The following is a 24,186-nucleotide window of genomic DNA, read 5'->3' as shown; positions in this document are numbered from 1 at the left end:
CTAAAAAACAAGGAAGTTAGTCTGCGCCACATCAGAGTGTTGGGGGCCATGCATATAAGACAATGCTCGCCGCAGGAGTGACTGTGTGAAACTTTTGTGTCTTTTGGCTTCTCTACAGCAAGATAAGGCTTGCAAGTGTGTTTACTATTTCCTTTGTCTTACTGGGAAGGTACAATTACGGCATTTGGAAATATTCAAGCAAATGAGTTATTTTGGGGGTGAAAACAGTTTGAGATGTACTTCCTGAGCCACGGGACCAATACGTACCATTTGTGTGATGTGCTTCATGGAACATGGGACCAATACGGCCCGCATGCATTACTCACCTCCCTGATGGCGTCTTTTATAAAGTGCTCGCTTCCCTGAAAACAGTTTGTAATGTACTTCCTGGGCTGTGGGACTGATATGTACCGTGTTTGTGATGTACTTTGTGGAACACGGAACTGATATGGCCCACCTGCAATTGGCACCCCATTTTTCAAATAATGATTCAGCATCCATTCTGTTAGTGAAAAAAATATGGCATTACCAAAAAATTCCAAAAAATAATTCATCCTTTAAAGAGCTATAACAGAAATACCACAAGTGGGTGGCTTTGACGAACAGAAATTTATTTTCTCACAGTTTAGGAGGCTAAGGTCTGAATTCAGGGTGCCAACTCTAAGGGAAGGTTTTCCCTCTGTCAGCTCTGAGGGAAAGTCCTTGTTCCTTGGTGATCCTCACATGGTGTGTCATGTATCTTCCTCCATCTCTGCTGCTTCTCTACACCTCATCTGCTCTTTTTATATCTCAAAGGTGATTACCTTAAATTACACCCTTCACTGACACGGTCTCTTAACAAAGAAAACCCATTCCCAAACGAGGTTGTAACCACAGATATAGGGGTCAGGATTTACAACACAGATTTTGGGGGAACACAATTCAATCCCTAACAAAGCCCAACGATTTAGGCCATGATTAGACAGGCTTTCCATTCAGAGCCAAAGCAATCCTCACTGGAATACCTTCAAATTCTTTTCTTCTCCTGTGTGTCACATCTTGGCAATTGCCAGTCCTCAAGAGGCACACCAAGAGCCTAAGAATAAGCTCTAAAACCTCCTCTTTCACATCAGCCCGTTTGCGTCTCATTCTGTTTCTGAAACATCTTTTAGGGCTCCTCTCTTTCTTCTCCATCTTCACCGCCACCACAGTCAATTCATGCTCATTCCCTAGGTTCCTGAAATGCCCCCAAACTCCTCGTCCCACCACAGATCCTCCGAGGTGGGGTCGGATCAAGCTTCCTGGTGGCACATGCCTTCTCTATGTAAAGGCCTCCCGCGACACCCCAACATGAAGTCTCGGCTCTCAGCTTGCCTCACGAGAGCCTTTGGTGTAACAGGCTGCAACCATGGCTGATAAACATGAAAAGGAGGCATCTTAACTATTGTACAGAGACATCTCTAATACAATATTCAAGGCTGGCCAGGCTGCAGGGATATGAAGATTCTTACAAACTATTCATAAAAGTATATCTTAGTACACATGTTCTAGAGAAAGGATCCCTGGCAGTACACTGGTTAGGCATTCAGCTGCTAGCCGGAAGGCTGGCAGTTCAAACCCACGAGCTGCTCTTTGAGAGAAAGATGTGGCAGTCTGCTTCTGTAAAGGTTTACAGCCTTGGAGACCCTATGGAGCAGTTCTACTCTGTCCTATAGGGTTGGTATGAGTCGGAATCGACTCTACAGCAACAGGCTCTGTTCTAGAGAAAAATTATGAGCTGGACAGTGAATAAGGAAGACAGAAGAGGAGGACTTGAATTATGATGTTGCAAAGAATACTGAATATACCATGGACTGCCAGAAGAACAAACTGTCTTGGAAGAAGTATAACCAGAATGCTCCTTAGAACCAAGGATGGCAAGACTACATCTCACATACTTTGGACATGTTATTAGGAGGGACCAGTTCCTGGAAAAGGACATCATGCTTGGTAAAGTAGAGAGTCAGCAAAAAAGAGGAGATCCTCAATGAGATGGGCTGACAAAATGGGTTCAAACATAGCAATGACTGTGAGGATGGCCAGGACCAGGCAGTGTTTCACTATGTTGAACATAGGGTCCCTATGAGTCAGAACTGACTTGATGGCACCTAACAACGGTAACAATTATTGTTTATAGCCATTGAGTCAGCACCAACTCATTGTGACCTTATGCATAACTGAACGAAATGTTGCCTGGTCCTGGTAAGTTTGAGCCCTCTTTGGTAAGTTTGAGCCCTCTGTTGTAGCCACTGTGTCAATCCATCTCATGGTGTTTCCCTCGCTTTTCCTGACCAAGCCTCAAAAGGTGAACACTCTTCAACTTGGTTATTCCCAGCCTAGAAATATTACGAAATTCACTCCCAAGACTACCCCCGCCATAAATATATTCTCAGACGGTCTTCAGGGCATACATGCTAAGTAAATCACAGCATATGTATATAAGGGAAAAGTATATAACCTTTAAAAAAATAACAAAGAGGTTTTTTTAGGATAGGAAAATATTCAGAATATAATGCTAAGTGAAAAATAAAAACACACATATATATATAAAATTGAGTTTATAGCATGATCAGGGGAAAAGTGGCATGGAAACAATGCCAATAAATATGTGTGACTCAGTACGCATTGCTGCCACAGCTGGTCAGAGTCTCAGCATCTTTCCCTCTATTTCTCTGTATGTTTCTGTACTTTCCAAACACTTTACTACCAGCATGTGTTATTTCTATAATCGGAAAAAAAAAATAATAATAAAACTCTAGAGATTTACAAATAAGAGAGAACAGATAGTAAAAACTGAAAAAAGATAAACTAAGTTGAGTTACTTCTTAAAAAATGACAACTTTCAATAATCCCAATCAATGCTACTTTGGTGAAGGGTGTGGTAAGCCCTGAGTACAGAGGCCCCAAGGGCAGGTACTCAATCAAGATCAATAACTCCTCCTGGCTTGAGAGTCAGCTCCCTCCATCCAGGAAGGAGATGGAGAGAAGTAAGCAGAAATCTTCTGTCTCGTAACAGTTTATAAAGAAAATGTTCTACATTCTACCTTGGTGAGTAGTGTCTGGGGTCTTAAAAGCTCGTGAGCAGCCACCTAAGATACTCTACTGGTCCCACCCCATCTGGAGTAAGGGAGAGTGAAGAAAACCAAAGACACAGGGAAAGATTAGTCCAAAGGACTAACAGACCACAACTACCACAACCTCCACCAAACTGAGTCCAGCACAACAAGATGACGTCCAGCTCTGACAGGGACTACCATAGAGGGTCCCAGGCAGGGCGGGAGATAAATGTAGAACAAAATTCTAAGTAACACACAAAAAAAGCAAACTTACTGGTCTGACAGAGACTGGAGAAACCCCGAAAGTATGGCCCCCAGACACCCTTTTAAAACTGAAGTCTCTCCTGAGGTTCATCCTTCAGCCAAAGATTAGACAGGCTCATAAAACAAAATGAGACTAAAGACACAGCAGCCCAGGGGCAAGGACGAGGAGGCAGGAGGGGATAGGAAAGCTGGTAACGGGGAATCAAAGGTCAAGCAGGGCAGAGTGTTGATATGTCGTGGGGCTGGCAGCACTGTCACAAAACCGTATGTGCTGTACTGGTTAACGAGAAACTAATGTGCTCTGTAAACCTTCATCTAAAGTACAGTTTAAAAAAGGAAAAAAAAAAAGATCAATAACTCCTTAGTGTTTAGACAGACTATATTACAGCTTATGAGAATTCAAAAGTCCGATTATGAGGTCCTGACATTTTATTTTCCTATTCAAACCGCTTCCCATACAATCCTAAGGAACTCCTGTTTTTTTATTTTGCTGTTGTTGAGAATATACCTAATTCAGTGACACTGATTACATTCTTTGAGTTGTACAACCATTCTCGCCCCCCTTTTCCGAGTGATTCCTCCCCCATTAACATAAACTCACAGCCTCCTAAGCTTCCTGTGTAATCTTTTGAGTTGCTGTTGTCATTTTGATCCCATATGGACAATTCTTAAAGGAGTATAATGCTCAAGGCAGACATTTTTTATTAATCAGGTTAAACTATTGGTGGATTGTAAGATTTCAGGGAATAGCTTTTATAAAGTCACTGTGGAAGAGCACAAAATAAGCCACATGATGCTGGGCTTTCACCCTGTGTGGAGATACCTTAGGGACACCTGATTGTCCTGCAACAGACTTCTGAGTTTGGTGCAATCTACCAAAGCAATTTGAAATGAGAGCTCTTATGATCAAAACAAAGCAGCTCTTATTTTGCAAGGAAAAAAGACAGGCACCTGGAGGAAGCACCTGAGGTAAAGATCTAAGGCTTTGGAGGCAGAGAGATCTAAGTTCAAATTCAAACTCCATCACTTACCAAGTCTAGGAGGTTGAGCAGTCTGTTTACAAGTCTCTGAGCAAATTACAGAAATAGAAATCAGATGAGCTCAAACTTCTAAGACACAAAAATGTCATTTAATCCTACTCATTTATTTTTAAAAGCCGTATGTGTTTTATCACTTGCTTTTTAACCTTCATGCTCTGAAGAATGACATCTCAGAACCTGGTAAACATTAATATTTCAAGCGCATTATGTCTAGCTGGCATTTCAAACTATACTTTTTTTGAGAAGATATTGAAAATATTCTCCTGTGCAGCCTCTGAACAGCTATGTGGAATTCTGAAATTAATGAAAACATTGGGGTCTAGTCAGGTCCCTGGCAAGAAAAACTCAAGTAAAAAGTGGAGTATTTAAGCAAATAGGCTGAAGAGAGATGTCTTTAATGAGAATAAAAGAAGTTGCTTCATACAAAGTTAAAAGGTTCTCATTGTCATGTACCTCACTCTTGGGGAAAAAACACAGATGGTACTACCTACTGAAACCATTACATATTGATATGGTCAGGGAGCAAGGCTGGAGGGCCACGCACTATAAAAAGAGTCATGCAACTTCTGCCAAAAAGCTTCTAATGAATTCAGGTCTCTTCCTGACCCTAGCACATACCTCACAAATTGCTTTTTAGAATGTATTCTTAATTTTCTCTCCTCCTTATTGGTTTGCTGCTAAAGCTGCTTAAGGATTTCCATTTAACTGGATTGGGTTAATTGAGTTTCCACTATTTTACCTTAAAGAAAAATATCCTCCCAAAAAATCTCATCTCATAAAATTTCATAAATGATTACAGGAACATGGGAATCATTATACATATGTTGAAAATAGTCTGACAGTTAACTAGATGAGAACCTTCTCATTTTTATTCTTAATTAATACATAGAAGTTAATGGCTCTGGGCAAAAATATGATTGTGAATGAGCAACAACTCTTTTTTTTCCAAGTTTCCTTCTCCAGCCAGGTGTTTACATTTCATCATATCAAGGTCATTTTGGAATCTATGGGCCTTATAGATCCATTAATACACAGAGAAGTCAAAAATAACACCACTAAGTCACATAGAAAATAGAAACATAAGAAAGACAGGGAATATTTTAACTACACATATAATATGAATATAGGCAGTCCCCAGATTATGAACAAGTTCTGTTCCTAAATCTGTCTTTAAGTCCAATTTGTACAGTACATAAGCTGGAAGAGTTAGGTACGGTTCATACCTAACATGAGTTAGTCAAATGTTTGTCTTAGCATATAGTACATAGTATACATTTCTTTGCATAAAAAATTGAAAGAAACACTTCCAGATACATTAAAACATCTTTAACATAAAATAACGTTTTGATGTGCATTGCAAAGTAGACCCTGTTTGTTATTACGAACCATTTTATGTACCTGGAATTTTTAATAGGCTTTGTGGGATTGGTTCATAACTATGGGTTGTACTTAAGTCAGACATTCGTAACCCATGGACTGTATGCTGTTATAATGTTCTTTGATTCTCCAAAGCAAGTTTTGCATTACCCTGTACACCTAAAGAAAAGCCAAGAGTCAGGTTAAAATAAAACACTTGTTTGTTAACTACAACCAATATGAAAAGTATGATTAGAAAATTCATTCATATAAACTTTCTGGAATTTATAAGTGCGCTAATAAAGACAATAAGATGGCTCTGAGGAGCTGCTTCACCCCAAAGAAAAGCCAACGCCACCCTTGACCTCGCTGCCTCCCCCGACATCAAATTCACAAAGAAAAGAGAATTTCCAAAAGTTGAAGGATATGCTCCTATCTCTAGCTGAATGTGGAAACCCTGACAACATAGTGGTTCAGAGCTTGTTTGCTAACCAAAAGGTCACCAGTTTGAATCCACCAGGTGCTCGTTGGAAACCCTATGGGGCAGCTCTACTCTGTAAGGTCGCTGTGAGCCAGAATCATCTTGACAGCAACAGAACAGGTTTTCTAGCTGACTTTAGCCAGTAAGTGCTCAGCAAAACTTATTTTTTTTTTGATCACATATTAGAACCTCAAGGATAAAGTGGAAAACATCAAAAGCACTTGAGAGGGGGAAAAATGGGTCATTTGAAAATGCATGAAATCAGATGTCTATCAAGCTTTTCATGAGGGACACTCGAAGCTAGAAGATCGTGGAACATGCCTTCAGAGTTCTGAGGAAAAACGATTTCAACCTTCTATGTTTTTCCAAATTTTCCATCAAAATAGAGAAAATTTTAGACCTGCAAGAGATCGGAAAATTTACCACATACTTGTTCTTAAGAACGTGCTTGTATAATGGATTCGAACAAAACGAGGGAGTCAGAAAACAATGGATTCCACTCAAAAAACATTTTAACTATGAAGAACAGATGCCGACTCAGCCTGCTGTCCAAACATCCGTTTCAGATGAGAGCAAGGCAGAGGAAAATTACAGAGGGACATATCTAGAAGAAGAGGGCTAGTACAGAGATACTAAGGTTATCCTCTGGACATACCTAACTGGACAGGACACCCCATGAGGTGGATATTCCCCTTTTGCCCCCCAGGTCCACTCTCCTTTTTTCTCTCTCCTGCTCTGTGCCTCCATGAACCACATCACCCAGGCACCTTTGCCACCTGGGGAGGTAACAGGCAAAAATCAGAGTGAAGAGAAAGAAGACGGGAGATATATCCCTCTCTGCCATGCACTGTTTGGCAGCAATTGAATTCTTCAACTGGAGGCCACAACTACTGCCAGAGATCCCTCTCCCACTGCTCCAGCCCCCGCCCACTCCAGGTCACAGCTCCCCCCTTTTGCCCACTTAGTCCTGGGGGATAGTAAGGGCTTCCCTGCTACTCACCCCCAAATGGCTCATTCTCAAATGCTTCACCACCCCTTATGTGTTCCCTTAACCCTGCCCACTCCTCTGTGAACTGGCTCTTGGAGTATGACAGCTATTTCCTGTGGGGCCCTAACTGATAAGCCACCCCCTACGCCCTCTAATTAAAAGGATACTGTTTTTGCTATCCAGAAATAAAATGTATACAAGGTTCTATTATCCAAACAGATAATTAAAATAAATACACACATACACGCATACATATCCTAGCTGGAATTGAAAGAAGCAAAAAAAAATTTTTTTTTAAGTACAATAATTTACATATTATGTATTTTAGTATGTGAACCCTTATGCATGACTGGTCTAGAAGACAGAATGAACTAGGTATGCACACCCACTGAAAATGAAGAAGTCCTGACTTAAGAGACACTAGGCAATATTTAACTGAATACTGTCAACGCTATTCCTTATTTCTGACGTTGTGAAATAAGGACTAAATAGGTTCGTATATATCCATAAAATCAAGGAGAATGTGGCAAGTGTAAATGAAGGCTGAAACCAGATGATGTATTCGTGATGCAAATATCATAAGCATCACTGCTGTCGGTGACATTATTTTCCAAAATGCTGAGCAATTCCCTGGAAAGTTCAACCTTCTCTCAATTTATACAGGAGTTGTGCATACTTCTAGGAAAGTTACTGTACCAAATCCATTGCTGACGAGTCAATTCCAACTCATAATGACCCTACGGGATGGAGCAGAACCACCCCATAGAGTTTCCAAGGAGTGCCTGGTGGAGTCGAACTGCTGACCTTTTGGTCAGTAGCCATAGCACTTAACCACTATGCCACCAGGGTTTCCAATGTTTGATAGGATATTTAAATGTTAGTAGGATGAAGGACAATTCTTTTATCATTCAGTTCTGGGTTTCTAGAATTTCTGGACTCCACTCAATAAATGCCAGTAGCAACCCTCAATCACTGAGAAAACCAAACCCACTCCCACAAATTTCTAACATGTCTGCTACGAAGCACTACCATCCTCATTAAGAGCTAGTGGTTCATAATTTGGAACAACTTGATGAGGCAACGAAGGCAAACACGATGGATAGGGAAGAGAAAAACAAGTTAAAACCCCAGGAAAAATGTAAAGTCTTTTTAAGAAAAAGAAATGCAGGCAAGGCATGCTACACGGTTGTGCAGTGAAAAGTACTCAGTTTTGAGAGCGTAAACTCCATTAAACAATCTTCAATCTGCAGGATAAACTACCAAACAAATTGCAGAGATCTTAATGATGGTAACAGAACATAAAATAAATTATCAACCTTAGGAAAGTATTTTTCTCAGAGAAAAGTCTGGATGCAGATGCTGTTGTCAATGGCTTCAGACTCAGCTGTGCCTAAACCAGTACCCATGAAACTCTCTTAGTAGTCTCCTTATAGTCACAAGATGACCGCTACAGCTGCAGACGTTACAGGGGTAGGAGAGAGGAGGAGAGAAGAATAGCAGCAATGCTACCTGTCTCTGTCTCAGAAGTAGACAGAGCTTATGCCACACGGCCACCCCTAGCTGCAAGGGAAGCTAGGAAAACAATTGTCTTATCTAGGGCTGAGGACATTTTAACAAAAAAGGAGGAGGAGATGCATATCATGTAAGTGTTACCACAATTTCACGTGTTAGAGCCACCTGCCGCAAATAGCCAATTCTTGAGACAGGTAAGGTGGTTAGCAAGAGCTTTATTAGATATACTGGTATATGGGGACAGAGGGGAATGATCTCCTAAAGTCGTCTGTCTCACCAGACTACCGATCAGCTCAGGTTTTTAAGGGAAAAGGGGCCATAAGTTTTAGGGACTTGTGGAATGTGCACTCTCTTTCTTCTGTTTGGTTTCGGTGGTTGTATCTCAAACATGTTGATCTTTTCCTGCCATTATCCCATCGGCTCAGGGGGGTGGCTGGTGCCATCCTTCTTATTTGACAGGCTTAGATCAGTATCACTTGTTTTCCACGGTCTTAGAAGAAACACTGGTTAACACTTCACCATTTGGGGAGCTAACATCAGGATTTTACTTGGAGGCAGGGATGGGCTAGGGGAGGGCAAGGAGAGGAAGATGGAAAAAAAATTGGCTCAGGCACTGTTCAAGATATGGCTCAGCAGCCTGTTTCATAAGCAATTAAAATTGTCAGTAGCAAGAGCCCAGACATAATGTCTACAGTGGAAGGAATAAGAAATGAAGGTGTGAGTATATTACTTCACCACCACTACTCTGTCAGTTTGTTGTATTGTGGTGGTTTGCATGTTGCTGGAAGCTATGCCACCAGTATTTCAAATATCAGCAGGGTCACTCATGGTGGACAGGCTTCAGCCGAGCTTCCAGGCTAAGACAGGCTAGGAAGAAAAGCCTGGTGACTACTTCCGAAAATTAGCCAGTGAATAGTTCAATGGATGATAACAGAACACTGTCCGACTTGCTTGCTTTGGGCTTGGTACCAGGAGGGATCAATTGCTGGAAGAAGACATCATGTTTGGTAAAGCAGAGGGCCAGCAAGGCCAAGGGTTACCGTCAGTAAGATGGACTGCCACAATAGCTGCAATGATGGACTCAAACATGCCAGTGATCATGAGGATGACACAGAGCCCAGCAACCTTTTGTTCAGTTGTACATAAGGTCTCCAAGAGTTAGCGTGGACTTAACACCATATATCTCTGTATCTCTCTATCTACCTAAACCTGCCTACCTACCTACTCTAAATTACAAAGCATTCTACTTGCAGTATGCATTTAAGACCTGCTATAATTTTTTTTTTTTTTTTAATAATAAAGACAGAAACCCTGGAGACATAGTGGTTAAGAGCTAGGGCAGTTAACCAAAGGGTTGGCAGTTCGAATCCACCAGGCACTCCTTAGAAACCCTACGGGACAGTTCTACCCTGTCTCATAGGGTCACTGTGAGTCGGAATTGACTTGAAGGCAATGGGTTTGGTTTTTTGAGTTATAGCAAAGATCAAATATTAAATTAAATAACTTAAACAAATCAGCTTAAATGCAATAGAAGTTCACTTCTTTTTTATATAGAAGTCTCACCTGGTGTTGCGGCTCTCTTACAAAAAGCTGCCAGGACCCCAGTTTCCTCCTAACCGGCTGCTCTGCTATCCTCAACTGAGATAAATTTATTACAAACAACCTGGCTTCTTCTCGCCTTTTCATTTGACTATGTATTTCCAGCATTTGCACAAGTTCTTTGAATTTGCTCTTTTCATTGACAAATAGCACCCAACTGTAGCTAAAGATTTGCTCTTTATAGCACACTTAATGATCTACGTTTCAACGATACCACATCTGAACCCTATGCTTATCGCTAAAATTTTTAATTAATTTTTATTAAATAAAAACAACATACACATATGCATATACATACATTTATATTTATATCGTTTCCCTCCCCCTCCCAAGAAAAAGTCTATACGAAGAGAAGCTCAGCTGAAGCTTCTCAGGTGGCAAAGCCACCAAGTAATAACTCAAGCTGTTCATCAGCTAATGTAAGAAAGGCAGAACCCAGCATACAAAGTAGTTTCAGAATGACAATGTATGAAAACGTTGGTTGTGTGAAATTAAATCTAAAACGAATTGCTAGGGTCACCAACGTTGGGGTCACCTCCACATTACTAAATCCAATTAACATTTCTCAATCCTCATCTTATTCCACCTCTCAGGAGCACGTGACATTGTTTTCTATGTCCTTCACTAAATAGCTCTTCTCTGAGTTTGTGACTTGGAACCATCCTGGTTTTTTCTTATACATCTGGCAGTTCCATCTCCATTTCCTCTACCAGCTCAGCCTTCTCTCCAGTCTTCCAAATCCTGAAGTTCTTTAAGATCAAGCCATTGAAACCTTCTCAATGCTAGATTCTCTTGCCTTAAGACATTTATCTCATTTAAGCCCTTGGCTTCAATTATCATGCATATGACAACTCCCAAATTTACTTCTGCCCAAGTCTTTCCTCTGAGCTGCAAACAACTGTCTATTCAATCTCTACCTATTTGAAAGACTGGAAATGCAACATCTCACCTACTAGATTTCAGCTTCTTATGCCAGGATCTGTTGGATTAAACTATGCATCCCTGTATCACTCATCTCTTAAATATATACACTGTTGTTAGGTGCCACAGAGTTGGTTCTGAGTCACAGCGACCCTACGTACAACAGAGTGAAACACTGCCCGGTCCTGCACCATCCTCACAATTATTGCTATGTTTGAGCCCACTGTTGCAGCCACTGTGCCAATCCATCTGGATGAGGGTATTCCTCTTTTTTGCTGACCCTCTACCTTAATCAGGAAACCCTGATGGCATACTGCTTAAGTGCTACAGGTGCTAACCAAAAGGCCCACAGTTTGACTCCACCAGGTGCTCCTTGGAAGCTCTATGGGGCAGTTCTACTCTGTCCTACGGGGTCGCTATGAGTCGGAATCGACTCAACGTCAACGGGTTTGGTTTACGGGTTTCTACCTTATCAAGTATGATGTCCTTCTCCAGGGACTGGTCCGTCCTGATAACATGTCCAAAGTACTTGAGATGAACTCTTGTCATCTTCCCTTCAAAGGAGCATTCTGGCTATATTCCTTTCAATATAGATGTGTTTGTCCTTCTGGCAGTCCATAGTATATTCAATATTCTTCACTAACACCATGATTCAAAGGCATCAATTCTTCTTCAGTCTTCCTTATTCACTGTCCAGCTTTGCATGCATATGAAGCAACTGAAAATACCATGGCTTGGGTCAGGTTCACCTTAGTCCTCAAAGTGACCTCTTTGCTTTTTAATGCTTTAAAGAAGTCTTTTGCAGCAGATTTGCCCAATGCAATACGTCATTTGATTTCTTATCTGCTACCTTCATGAGTGTTGATTGTGGAACCAAATAAAATGAAATCCTTGATAACTTCAATATTTTCTCCATTTACCATAATGTTGCTTATTGGTCCATATTACATATCACATATAATTATGTCATTATATTATATATTGTTTATATATTTATAAGTTATAAATACGTGTAAGAGGTTAAAAGTAAGAAGGTTTGGCAATTGTTTTAGTTAAATATTCTGCTGCTATAAGAGAAATACCACAAGTAGATAGCTTTAAAAAACAGAAATTTATTCTTTCATAGTCTAGGAGGCTAGAAGTCCAAATTCAGGGTGCCAGCTCCAGGGGAAGGCTTTCTCTGTCAGTTCTGGGGAAAGGTCCTTGTCATCAATCTTCCCCTGGTCTAGGAGCTTCTCGATACAGGAACCCCAGGTCCAAAGGATGTGCTCTGCTCCTAGCACTGCCTCATTAATATAACTGCCACTAATCCTGCCTAATTAACATCACAGATTTACAACACATAAGAAAATTATGCCAGATAACAAAATGGTGGACAATCCCCCAATATTGGGAATCATGGCCTACCCAAATTGACACAGATTTTAGGGGAACACAATTCAATTCATAACAGTGATCAAACTCCCTCTATGAAAATGTTCTATGATATTATACACTTGAATCACATAGATATAATTTTTCATAATTATTTGGAAATTTTAGCCTCTTTCTTGACATAGTGACTGCCACAGTGGGCTCAAAAATACCAATTGTGAGGATGGCACAGGACTGGGCAATGTTTAGTTCTGTTATACATAAGGTCACCATGAGTTGGAGCTGACTTGATAGCAACTAACAACAAAAATCTGTCATTTCAGTTGTATTTTTCTAAAACAATGACCTTCAAACTTACTGTAAACCAAGAACCCTTTTTTTCTTGAGAGGAAGCTTTATAAAGATGCCCTTTATGTAAAACTTATCAAAAGAGAGTGGACATACCAAAACAATTTGTTGCTGTTGAATTAATTCTGAATCATGGTGACCCTAAGTGTGTCAGAGTAGAACCACGCCCCATAGGGTTTTTCAGAAGTAGATCGCCAGATCTCTCTTCTAAGGCACCTGTGGGTGACTCAAGCCTCCACCCTTTCAGTTAATAGCCAGTTAGCAGCCAAGCGCATTCACCTTTTATACCACCCAGGACTCAGAGTGGATATCCTTGAAGCAAATATGGAAGAAAAGAATGGGCTCTATCTCAGTCACCCTACCTACCACAGCTCCAGAACATATGCAATCTTGCTAAGAAAACCCAGGCTTTGCAAATGTAGGCTAGAGTTGTCTTACTATATCTCATAATTGTTTCTGATGATATTCAGCAGTTTATAAGCCTTCTTGGCTAAAGTAGAATTTTGAGTTTTAGATATTTTTCTAGAAAACCCAATTAAGATTCTCAGTTCTTTAAATAAAATATGGAATATATTTCCATAAACTTGTTAAAGTAGTAAGAATATAGGCTTTCATGGTAGAATTTATTTTTTCCACCTCCAATAAAAATATTAATTTTTGTTGTTGTTAGATGCCATCAAGTTGGGTCCAACTCATAGCGACCCTATGTACAACAGAATGAAATACTGCTCGGTCCTGCACCACCTCACAATCTTTATCTTTGAGCCTATTGTTGCAGCCACTGTGTCAAGCCCTCTCGTTAAGGGTCTTCCACTTTTTTTGCTGACCCGCTACTTTACCAAGCATGATGTCCTTCTCCAGGGACTGAGTTGGTCCCTCCTGATAATATATCCCAAGTACAAAAATATATGAATATGGATCCATAAAAATAAAAAATGGTAGCAACACTGTAGACAAAAGATAAAACCATAGCTCAATTTTGAGAGGAATGTCTGCTAAAGTCATAATCCATGATGAAAATTGGAGAAACAAACTCTTAAAACACACGTGTTCTGCCCTTTGAATCAAAACAGTACATATGATCATGTGGAAGGCAGAGGAAAAGTTATATCATGCCATACTGTACCTAGCTCCAGGATGCCATATCCTAGCTCCAGGAAGGGACCACTGAAATGCCCAGAAATGCAGGCAGCCAAATCCCTCCCTGCGAAGAACGTTCTTTGGAGAAAGCAAGACTCACCACTGCACCCGGCAGTTCCTCTTTTTCCAGATACATTCCAAATTAACAAAATAGAATCCAAATAGCAAAAGACAGCAGGATAAACAACAAAGGAAACAAAAAACAACAAATAAAATGGAAAGCAGAGTAAGATTAAACCTATGACTAATAAAATGTTTCAAGCTCCCTCATTAGGCTAAAATCATTGTATAAAATAATTTTCAATTAAAAAAAAAGAATGTGTGTGTGTATGAATACGTATGTATGTGTCTTTACATACTTGTATGTATATGTAGGTGAGTATATGTGTGTGTGTGTGTGTATGTAGTATGGCTACTTATCCATATCTCTGATAAACTCCCCAAAAGAAAGTAGCTGTTTCAATGTTAAAATCTGACAAACTAGAAGCACTGGGGTACATGTACACACACACACACACACAATAAATGGATCAAAGTGAGTTACTTTTCATTGATTATAAATATATAGTTATGAATCTTTATACTTCTAAAAGTCTAGCATCAAAACTTATGCCCAAGGACTGCTATAAATTCAATACATATATTAAAAACACATGATTTATAGTAGCCTAATTCAGTCAATGACAGATCAAGAAAACAAAAATAAGATAGGAGTGATTACTAAAATAATGCTAATTTCTAGCTATACAGCAAACTGTTAAAGTTAGAATATGTACTAATGTTCAATGGAAAACTTAACAAAACTAACATTATAAATGCCAAGGATAGTTCAGTGAACTACATCCTATCAATGTAATAAAATTAGAAATTTATTGCCAATACAAAATTTCTTCACCACTTGAAAATTTTAAATTATTCTTACAATTAGCTATTTAAATATTGTTCAAGGAAAAAATAAAGTCTGAAATATAGCCTAATTAGAAGAAAATAAATATAAGTTCTGTAACATAACAGACGGGCTGATGCCAAACTGCACCTAGAGGTAAATTCATAGCTATATATGCTTTCATTATCTTATTACAAAGCGGAGGATGAAGCATCTTAATGAATAAGGGCTCAATAAATATTTGACAATTCACAAATTAATACGTCTAATTTTGCCTTTCAGCCTTGTAATAAAAATAGAGCTTAATCAAAAAATTAGGCTGTATGCAATTGCTTCGCTAATTGGAAAAAAAAAAAAAAAGTCACTTCCTCACCTCAAACTTTAACTCCAGATAGGAAGTTAACTGTCTAAGAGAATACGTAAAAAATAAGAAGCTATTAAGAAAAACATCAATAGAAGGATGTCCAAAAACAAAACAAATTTTTTTTAAAAAATGAAGGCAAACATATTATAGAAACAGCCTTCACAATGGAACATTTCACTCAATATATTGATAAGGAGTTCACGTCAATTAATAAGTAAAAATGAAATCTCAGCAGAAAAAAATAGGAAAAGGATATTAGACCATTCATACACACCCACCCACACACACACAAAAATTCACCCTCATAAGCAATAAAAAAGGAACAAATTAAATATCATCTCAGCTATTAAACTGGCAAAGATAACCTTTAAATCGTTGGTACCCTTTGTCTCAGTAACATTTACACTGTAAAAATTCATCACTAACTTGATGAAGGATAAAAATGAAGAATATAAAATGAAAATACTGAAACCACAAAGTTTACAAAGTGATGTGATAAAGTTTCACAAAGCAAAGTGAAGCATCAAGGAAGCTCTAAAAAGTAGAACATTCCCAAATGCAATCCAATGACTTAAATCTACTGATGGAATTTGAAGAAAATAGAGGCTTTTCCTTACCATCCACCTAATGTTAGAATTTTGGAGATGACAGAAGCATTTCAAAACAGTCTTGGATAAATTCTTATTTAAATCATTTTAATTACTTTAATAAAACAGTTACTTGAGAATGCCTCCCAAAGTTTACTTTTTGAAAAACCTTTATGCATTACTATTTCATACTCTGAGAAGACATTTTGCCCATGAACTAGCCTGTAAGACCTTTGTGAAATGTACTCTTCAGTTAGACATTACTCAGTGTTAACTCCAACTTCGAGATTTCACTATATTCTCCCCCCCAGTTCATCCCGGGAATGGACGACAACACTCCTGCTTGCCTCAGCATCCTGTATTTCTTTTCTGTTGTTAATGTAGTGGTCAATCTGTGGTTTCATAATGAATAAATTACATCATTGCTAATGTAGTTTAATAGCCTCCAGCGTATCACCTAATTAAAGACCTTTTAAAAGTCTATGCCCTGGCCTCCCCAATGTATCGATTCAATGAACTCCACGGCTCCAAAATATTACTTTGGTGCATTTTTTATTCCTTGCTTATAGCATCCCTACTGCCTTTTCCTTAATACAAAACACCCATTTAATTACATCATAATCCCACTCACTATTGCAAACACATTCACGTTGTCTGGGTGAAACTAAGCCATTTCCCTGTAGCTTGCCTTTACAACAGTGATTCTCAACCATGGCTGTAAGCTGGAATCACCCAGGAAGCTTCAAGACTAACTGGTCTGGGGTACAGCCTGGGTAATGAAATTTTCAAAAATAATCCAGGTGATTCTAAATATGCAATCAAGAATAACAAACACAGCTCTACCAAAAAAAATCACAGTCAAAATCCTTGGGTAACACAAGCACCAAACCCACTGCAGACAATTCCGACTCATATCAACCCTTCAGGACAGAGTAGAACTGTCCATACAGTTTACAATAAGCACCTGGTAGATCCAAACAGCCAACCTTTTTGTTCACAGCTGTGGCTCTTAACCACTACGCCACCAGGTTTCCTGCGATAAACACAGTCATCATAAAATGAAATGACATAGATTTTGGATAACGATTCCATAATTGATTCTTGATCACTCTTAAAACTCTAAGGAAGATGTCATTTGTCACACTGATATGTTCGTTACGTACAAACATTAGGTCTTTCCTAGCTTAGAAACTGAATTATGCAAGTGTGAACACCACACTGCTATGCAACCCACACTCTGTTTCCCAATCAAAAAAAGGCCTAAATTAATTTGAAAATCTGTATAAAGTAGCACAATAAACCAAAAGTGGTCTGCCTCACTAGGGGATGAAAACTGTTAGGATTTTCCACTCAGGATTTCCATACCTCATAATCCAGCTGCTAGCTTTCTTTATTTTGTTTTGAAGATCTTTAAATGACTTTACAACCGTGCTGTTTGTCTTGTCCATTTACAAAGAAGGGGGATGGTGTCATTAAAAAAAAGAAAAAAATCAGAAGAGGGAAAACACACAATTACAATATTTTATTTATTTCACTTTTGTAGTCATTGGTGTATCAAAATTACAGCTGATTTCATTTTTGAAGGAATGAAGCAAACACCAATATCACTTAATCCGTCTGAGTTCTCATTAGCACAACTCATTCCACCAAATTAAGTGCTGTGGTCCCAGGATACCCTGTGGAGGGTTAGTTCAATCAGTTGGAACAACAAGCATTTTTCTCTGAGATACTGTTTTAAGGCCAGTCTGAGGTTTTACTTTAATGTGCGATTTCCAACTTACCCCCTACAGGACAATGTATTCCTTATTATTAAAAGCAGCAAACATTACACCCCATGGCTTCTGTGTTTGTACCAGAAGGTACCAAAGCCCAAGGAGCACAAGGATAAAGTATCTCAGCTCCCTAAGAGGGTGGCCATTTAAGGCTATCCACAGATATGCTGGAAATCCACAGGCAAGGAAGCAAGGCTTCCCCACTGCTTACCTGTCTCTGGGGTTTGGGAATGGCATTGGGAAAGTGTCACTTCTAACGCATTGGTTCTACACCAACAGGTTAACATCATTTTTATAGCTTTCTTTACAAAAGGTAAATATTGTTCAGCAACACTCATTTCCACAGAATAGTAGAAGGCCCTTCAACTTTGCACTTACATTACCTTTCCTCTACCCTAATCTCACTAATTTTTGAGATATTCTCTAAATAAGGCTGGTTTTTGATTGCTAACCTAAAGGTCAGTGGTTCAAACCCACCCAGTGGAGCTGCAGAAGAAAGGCTTATTCCCACATGGAGCAGTTCCACTCTGTAATACTTGGTTTTGCCATAAGTTGGAACGGACTCAACAAGAATACATCAGGCTGGGGCTGTGTCTTAGGGCACAAAAGTAGGGCAACACAGCTCTAAGGTACAGTGACTTGTAGCATAAGGAAAGGTGACTCTCTGCCTTTATAAATCTCCAGCTCTTTTATTTTAATAAAATTGGCTCTTTCCCTGAGCTTGGGGATCACTTAAACAATCAGAAGATAACAACAGGAAAGAGTACTGTTTCCAAAGAGAGATAAATGTGCTGACTTTATTGTAGTACAATATTCAGCTGGGGGAGTTGTAGGAAGAACCCCTATATCTTATTTCACCAGATACTATTTCCCCACAATGCTCTCCTCCAGATCAACTGTACCCAAGAAGCTTACCTGTCCACCATTTGCAATTTCACAATGTTATTTGTACACATTTCTTAAAATGAGAACTAGCGTGGAAAATAATGCAAAGTGGTGGGAGTGATTATTACATAAAAAGGTTTAATAAGGCACAAGTCAGTGTGATAACAGTGGCAAGGCACACAGAAACTCAAAGAACACAGGCATATGAATCATATGGAAAGTGATTAGATACCATTTTAATCTTTTTAATTCCTTCTTCATTATTTCTAGATGAAAAAGTAAGAGTTGCCCCCTTAGCAACATATTAATTGGCTTTTACTGAATTTAATAATAAAAACAAAATGAAGAGAGCTACCACTGACTAGAAGCCTACAGACTTCCGGCTAAACAAAACTATTGGCACTTTAAATCATACACAGCTAAAAGACAGTCATGAATTTAGACCTGCAGACAGGAAACTGCCATTCTACAGGAGCAGACAAAGTCACCTTCCTGTGTGTTGGTCATTACACCTGTCAGAGTTGCCCTACCTTTTAACCACCAAGAACCCCCTTTATTACTTTTTCCTCCAGGCTTTCAATGTTTTCCAAAAATCTGATAAACAAACTGCCCTTATTAAGTAATAACTGGTTTGCTCTCGTTTCAACACTGATCCCACCTTAGCCCATGATCTTAGAATCATCCAAAGTTCATCATTATTCCTGTTAGCATTGTGATGATTGATGACGCAAAGGTAATCAAGGTAAATAAGCATCAGAGGCTCGAGCATGGCTCACAATTCATCTTGTGACGGCTGTTTGATACTTCATACTTGTATCATGTGTGAAATCATGGATATGTTCACTTAGGTGGTGGGACCACCTAGCATGGAGCTTTGATCATGGTATCTGGTCCACACCCCCAGGATTTCCTGTAAAGCTACCAGTAATTGACCAGAGAGCCAGACTGGCATAAACTGACCCCTGTTATTCCTCTGAGTTGAAATAATCCAGCCAAGAGCAAAGAAATTCATGGCTAGTTAACTTTAACTTTAATGTTATTAATCTTTCTCAAACAGCTCATGTACACAGCCCCTTACTAGTTTTGTGGACCATTTCAGTCAAGTGAAAAATAAACAACACTATTTTTTTTTTTTTTTAAGGCTCAGCTCCGGTTTTAAAAAAAAAAAGAAAAAACAGTGGTCGTGACAGAGAGTTCTAAGTGATGAGACACCTGAGTCCTCAAGTCTCTTATCTGTCTGTGATTAATTCTCCTCACTCATAAAATGAGGACCCTTTCAGAACTGAACTTTCGAGTTTCTAAATTCTCAAAGTTGAAGAGAAGTGAGTAAGCCGCGATATGCATTTCAATGACAACAATATAAGCTATTAAGTCCTCTTATTTGATGTCTGATTACTTGAAGATAGAGAATAAAAGTATAAAACCGGTTAGTGATGTTGCAATTATCCTGTTAACTTATTTCATATAACCCAACTGTATGATTCAAGACTTAAAGTAAGCTTTTTGGCATTAATTATTGGCTTCTGCATCAAATTCACATGAACAGAGTTAAATTCCCACTTCATTTTGTCCCAGGAAGAAACTTTACCGCCAAGAATTGTTCCAGCTCCCTTTATCCCTTTAGCAAACACCATGTTTGTTTGTTTGTTTTTAAAGAGGGGGACCTTTTGAATAAGTTTTGGATAAGGTAAATACTTAGCTTGCTATGGGGCCTCCTCCTTAATAAAAAACGAAAGTGATTCACAGGAGTTTATCTGAAGGCTCTCAACTTACAGAAAATAGTAATTTCCAAGCTTTCCAAATATTCCTGCGTAGAATAATCTATGCAGTGCTTTGCTTCTTTTTTGTAGTTTGGAATTATTTGGGGGACTACCTGGACGAGGTGAGAACAATCGTTACCTTGGTAGTATTGTCAATGCACCCGTTTGCCAACTCAAATAATTTCTGGAGAAACAAACATTCTATTTAAACAGGAGGGGTCAGAGAGATCTGTATTATTTGGATAAGGGAGAGTTTGTTTCGTTGATAAAATGTAACAAGTATTCACAAGGCTATAAATAAAAAAAAAAAAAAATAAGCTACCAGTAAATGGCTTTTTGCAAAAGGATTTTTAAGGAAAATATTCCAAGTAAGAATAGGCTCTTAATTTCATCATGCATTATTTTTACACTTTAACACAGTTTAACATGGATGACTCAACTGGAGACTGCATGATATTCATAGATTTTATATGGTCACATATGATCAAAAATTTCATACACTTAGTTTAAGAATGACTTTTGAAGTTGAAAGCTGCTTGACCTACACAGTTGAGTAGATGCAATGGGTGACTGCTTCGGAACAGGTTGGATTAGAAAGTACGGCACTCACCAGAGGTGGAGGAGGCAACCATAAACTCCACAGGGCACTCAAAACTCACCTGAGGAATGGTGGCTTCAGTCATGCCAACTGCGTCTGGGTCTGAAAACACGACTCTGACAGCCTTCTCTCCTCCAAAATCAGGAGTCTGCCTAGAGGATCCCAAGGCCTCTCCAATTCTAACATTCTGTGACTCCATGAACTCCCTGCAGTTTGGTTACCTGGTGGACTTGTGTGATCAGCTGACAGCAGAAGGGAATGGTTCCATAAACACTCTCACAGAATGAATGGTTCCAAAAGAGCTGCCCAGTTTGGGCCTATTGGTGGGAGAGGGGTGGACTGGTTTACCCTGAACTACAGTTGTATTTCAAGTCAGTTCAAAGGCTCTTCAGTTTCCTAAAAAATGGTTCACAAGCTGGAGTTAATATTTCAGAAAACCAATAAACGGCTGTGCATGTCAGTATGCCTTGGGCAAATTACAGTCTTCTCTGGGTCTTGCTGAAAACTGAGGGGACTGTTAGAGATTTCTACAGAACCTTACAGGTTCAGCATTCTACTAAAAAGGTTTCGTAGACAGTTCCCATTGTAAACATTTACCCAATTAGAGCAATTTACCTCTTTAGGTTTGTCTGCTACAGAACATTAGACCCCTGGGGTCTTGTTTTAAAACTGAAGTTGGCAGACATTTCACCTGAAACCTCTTACCTCTTTGGGGAGAGAGAAAAGAAAAAGCATTTGTTATCAAGTGATTATGCACCAATCCTTTATTTTTGATCAATAGCGGGTTTCATTAGGCCCACCCAGACCAGGAATTACTTAGCCAGAAAAACTCTACAAAACCGTGTGCCTTCTCCAGTGTTTGGGTTTGATGCCCTGGTTGTATGGCAGTATAGAAGAAACCTGTCAACTGAACTTTCATTTTATTCATCAAGTAGAATTTTTACTCGTTCGCCCTACTGAAGACTTCTCCCTAGCTAACAGAAGAAGTGTTCAGGCTCCGCCTGTTTCAGCCAGAGACACACATTCAGACACACGGTAAAGCCCAGCTCCTGCAATACCTTGCCCGGCTAGGTGGGCAGGGGTACGCCACTGCTAGAAATTAAAGTTGCTGGGAGTTGCATTCTAATCCGGCGCTGTGGGTCGGTCTTGGACTCACGGATGGCGAGCCGACAGCTCCTGCTAACCAGCGGGAGAAGACGCATCCGCTGCAACCTGCAGACTAAAGCATTGTCTTCCCCCAAAGATGCCTTAGCCCTGAAACCCTAACAAAAACACTGTGCCCTGCGTCTCGTAAGAGTACTGCGGACAGGCGCCCCGGGGCTCTCCCTGGAGAGCTCCCCGGGGAGAAGTGGCAGCAGGAGGCGCCCGCTTCTGCAACTCACCTTCTGCTGCCTCCGGGCCATGTCGGTGGGCTGCTTGGCGTTGAAGGGGTACGCGATGCACCGCACCACCAAGACGTAGAGCTGCAGGCGGATCCGCCGCTCCTGCTCCTCGTCCAGCAGTCGCTCGGGCTCATCTCGCCCCTCGCTCAGCACCGAGGGGCTCGGGCTCCCGGGTCTGACCGCGCCGCCGCCGCCCGCGCGCCCCGCCGCGTCCCGCCGCCCTTCCCGAAGCGGGGCGGGTGGCGCTCGCTGCGGCCCGCCGGCGGCCACCAGCACATCGCGGCTCCCCTCTTCCAGCCCCTCGTCCGACTCCTCTTCGCTGGAGGACGGGTCCAGCATGGTGCTCGAGTGGCCTCACTCCGGCGGCTGCGCCCTCGTGTCCCAGCGAGCGCGGGGCCCGCAGCGCGGCCGCAGACCGAAAGGGAAAGTGGCCCGGGCTTTCCGGACACGTCGAGTTGGAGACCAGAGTGTTCCTACCACCAGGGCGCTGGGGGCGGGCAGGAGCGGGAAGAGAGCGGGGCGGGGGAGAGGGCAGCCGCCGACCGGAGAGGCGGAGTTAGCGCCGGGGGGAGCCGGCGCGCCAGGGAGCTGCTCGGCCAGTCCCGGCCCCCGGGCCCGCAGAGGCGGAGCGGCCGGAGCGCCGGGCGCAGGTGGGGAACCTGTGGCGCCTACAACGAGCAACACGTGGAATGGAATGTTGAGGAGCGGGCGCGGGGCCGCGGACTGCGCCTGCGCGCGCCGCCGCCGCCGCCCGACCCGCGAGCCCGGGTGGCCCGCGCTCGGTTTGCAAAGGCGGGGAGCTGGCAAGGGTGGTGACTTTGTGGACACTCACCTGGGGCTGCTCGTACTGTAGGGACCACACACACACACACACACACGTCTTTTTCTCCTGCAAGCTTCCTAGGGGTTAGGGACATTAGAGGGGGACCGCTGACCTCCGACAGGAGGGGAGGGAAGCGGTCAAGAGATCGCCGGGACCCGACCCTGGTGTCTAGGGTTAAACCAGAGAGCCGGAAAATGGGGCCACAACACTTCACTCCGAAATAATGTTGGGATGAGACTTTCAGAAAGTCCCTCTTCCTGCTCCGCTGCTGTTTGACGCTCAAGCCGAAGTCCAAATGATACAAGTCAGGTGCACGTTCTTAAAAAACAAAGCAACAACAAAAGTACAAACGAGGCTCTCTTTTTAAACTGTTTTATTCCTGCAGATGCATGAGCAATATAGATTCTATGTTTACGAAATGGCACTCTGATTCAGCTCAAACGGAGCTCGGTTATTTTCTGGGTTGGGATGCGGTTAACTCAGACCAGTGTAGTGTAGACATTTATTCTGCAAATAATTTACGTGCCCCGCGGTATCCCGCGCTGTTAACATTTGGTGGAGCCCGCGGTGGATTTGGTCACTGTTGGCTCTGGCCTCCAGTGGGCGTCTGGTAGCTGCACCCGAAGCCTGCAATATCTGCGCAGATTTCTCAGTCAATGCCAGAACCACCTGGAGTTTCTTTTTGTGATTCTATTTCTGGTGTCCTAAATCCTGACAGGGGGAAATGGACAAAACAATACATTCAACACAAGAGGGAGTGTGCAGCCACCAGGCTGACAGGGAGGTGAGGAAGCTCAGTGGAAGTAACAGCGAGCAATTAAAACAATCACCAGCTCTGAGCTCATCTGCCCCGTGGCGAAATAGCAGGTTTAGCTTTTCCAGGCCACTTGCACAGTTAGGTACACAAGAGAGAAGCTTTCTTTCCGCATTTACTGACCTTCTCCCTAGATGGGGTAAAAGACAATGAGGCATTTACTCCTGGGGAGCCTTGCCTATTTGTCACTCCGTAATTGGTGCCCACAGTGTGAGCAT

At 41.2% G+C, this 24,186-nt stretch overlaps 1 protein-coding gene across 2 annotated transcripts in view; it reads right to left on the bottom strand.

The window, feature by feature from the left end:
• The window catches only part of CADPS2 (calcium dependent secretion activator 2), a 608,633-nt gene extending 585,636 nt beyond the window's left edge, over positions 1–22,997 (bottom strand). The window contains exon 1 of one of the 2 annotated variants that reach the window (XM_049893894.1): positions 22,332–22,997. In XM_049893894.1, coding sequence (XP_049749851.1) covers positions 22,332–22,670 — 339 coding nt within the window. In that variant the 5' untranslated portion in view covers positions 22,671–22,997. The remainder of the gene's footprint in view (positions 1–22,331) is intronic. The other variant, XM_049893893.1, reaches the window with a different exon arrangement.
• Between the last annotated feature and the right edge of the window lie 1,189 nt (positions 22,998–24,186).

Source organism: Elephas maximus, chromosome 8, assembly GCF_024166365.1.
Source record: "Elephas maximus indicus isolate mEleMax1 chromosome 8, mEleMax1 primary haplotype, whole genome shotgun sequence".
Lineage (NCBI taxonomy): Eukaryota > Metazoa > Chordata > Mammalia > Proboscidea > Elephantidae > Elephas > Elephas maximus.
This window is presented reverse-complemented; position numbering and strand designations above follow the sequence as displayed.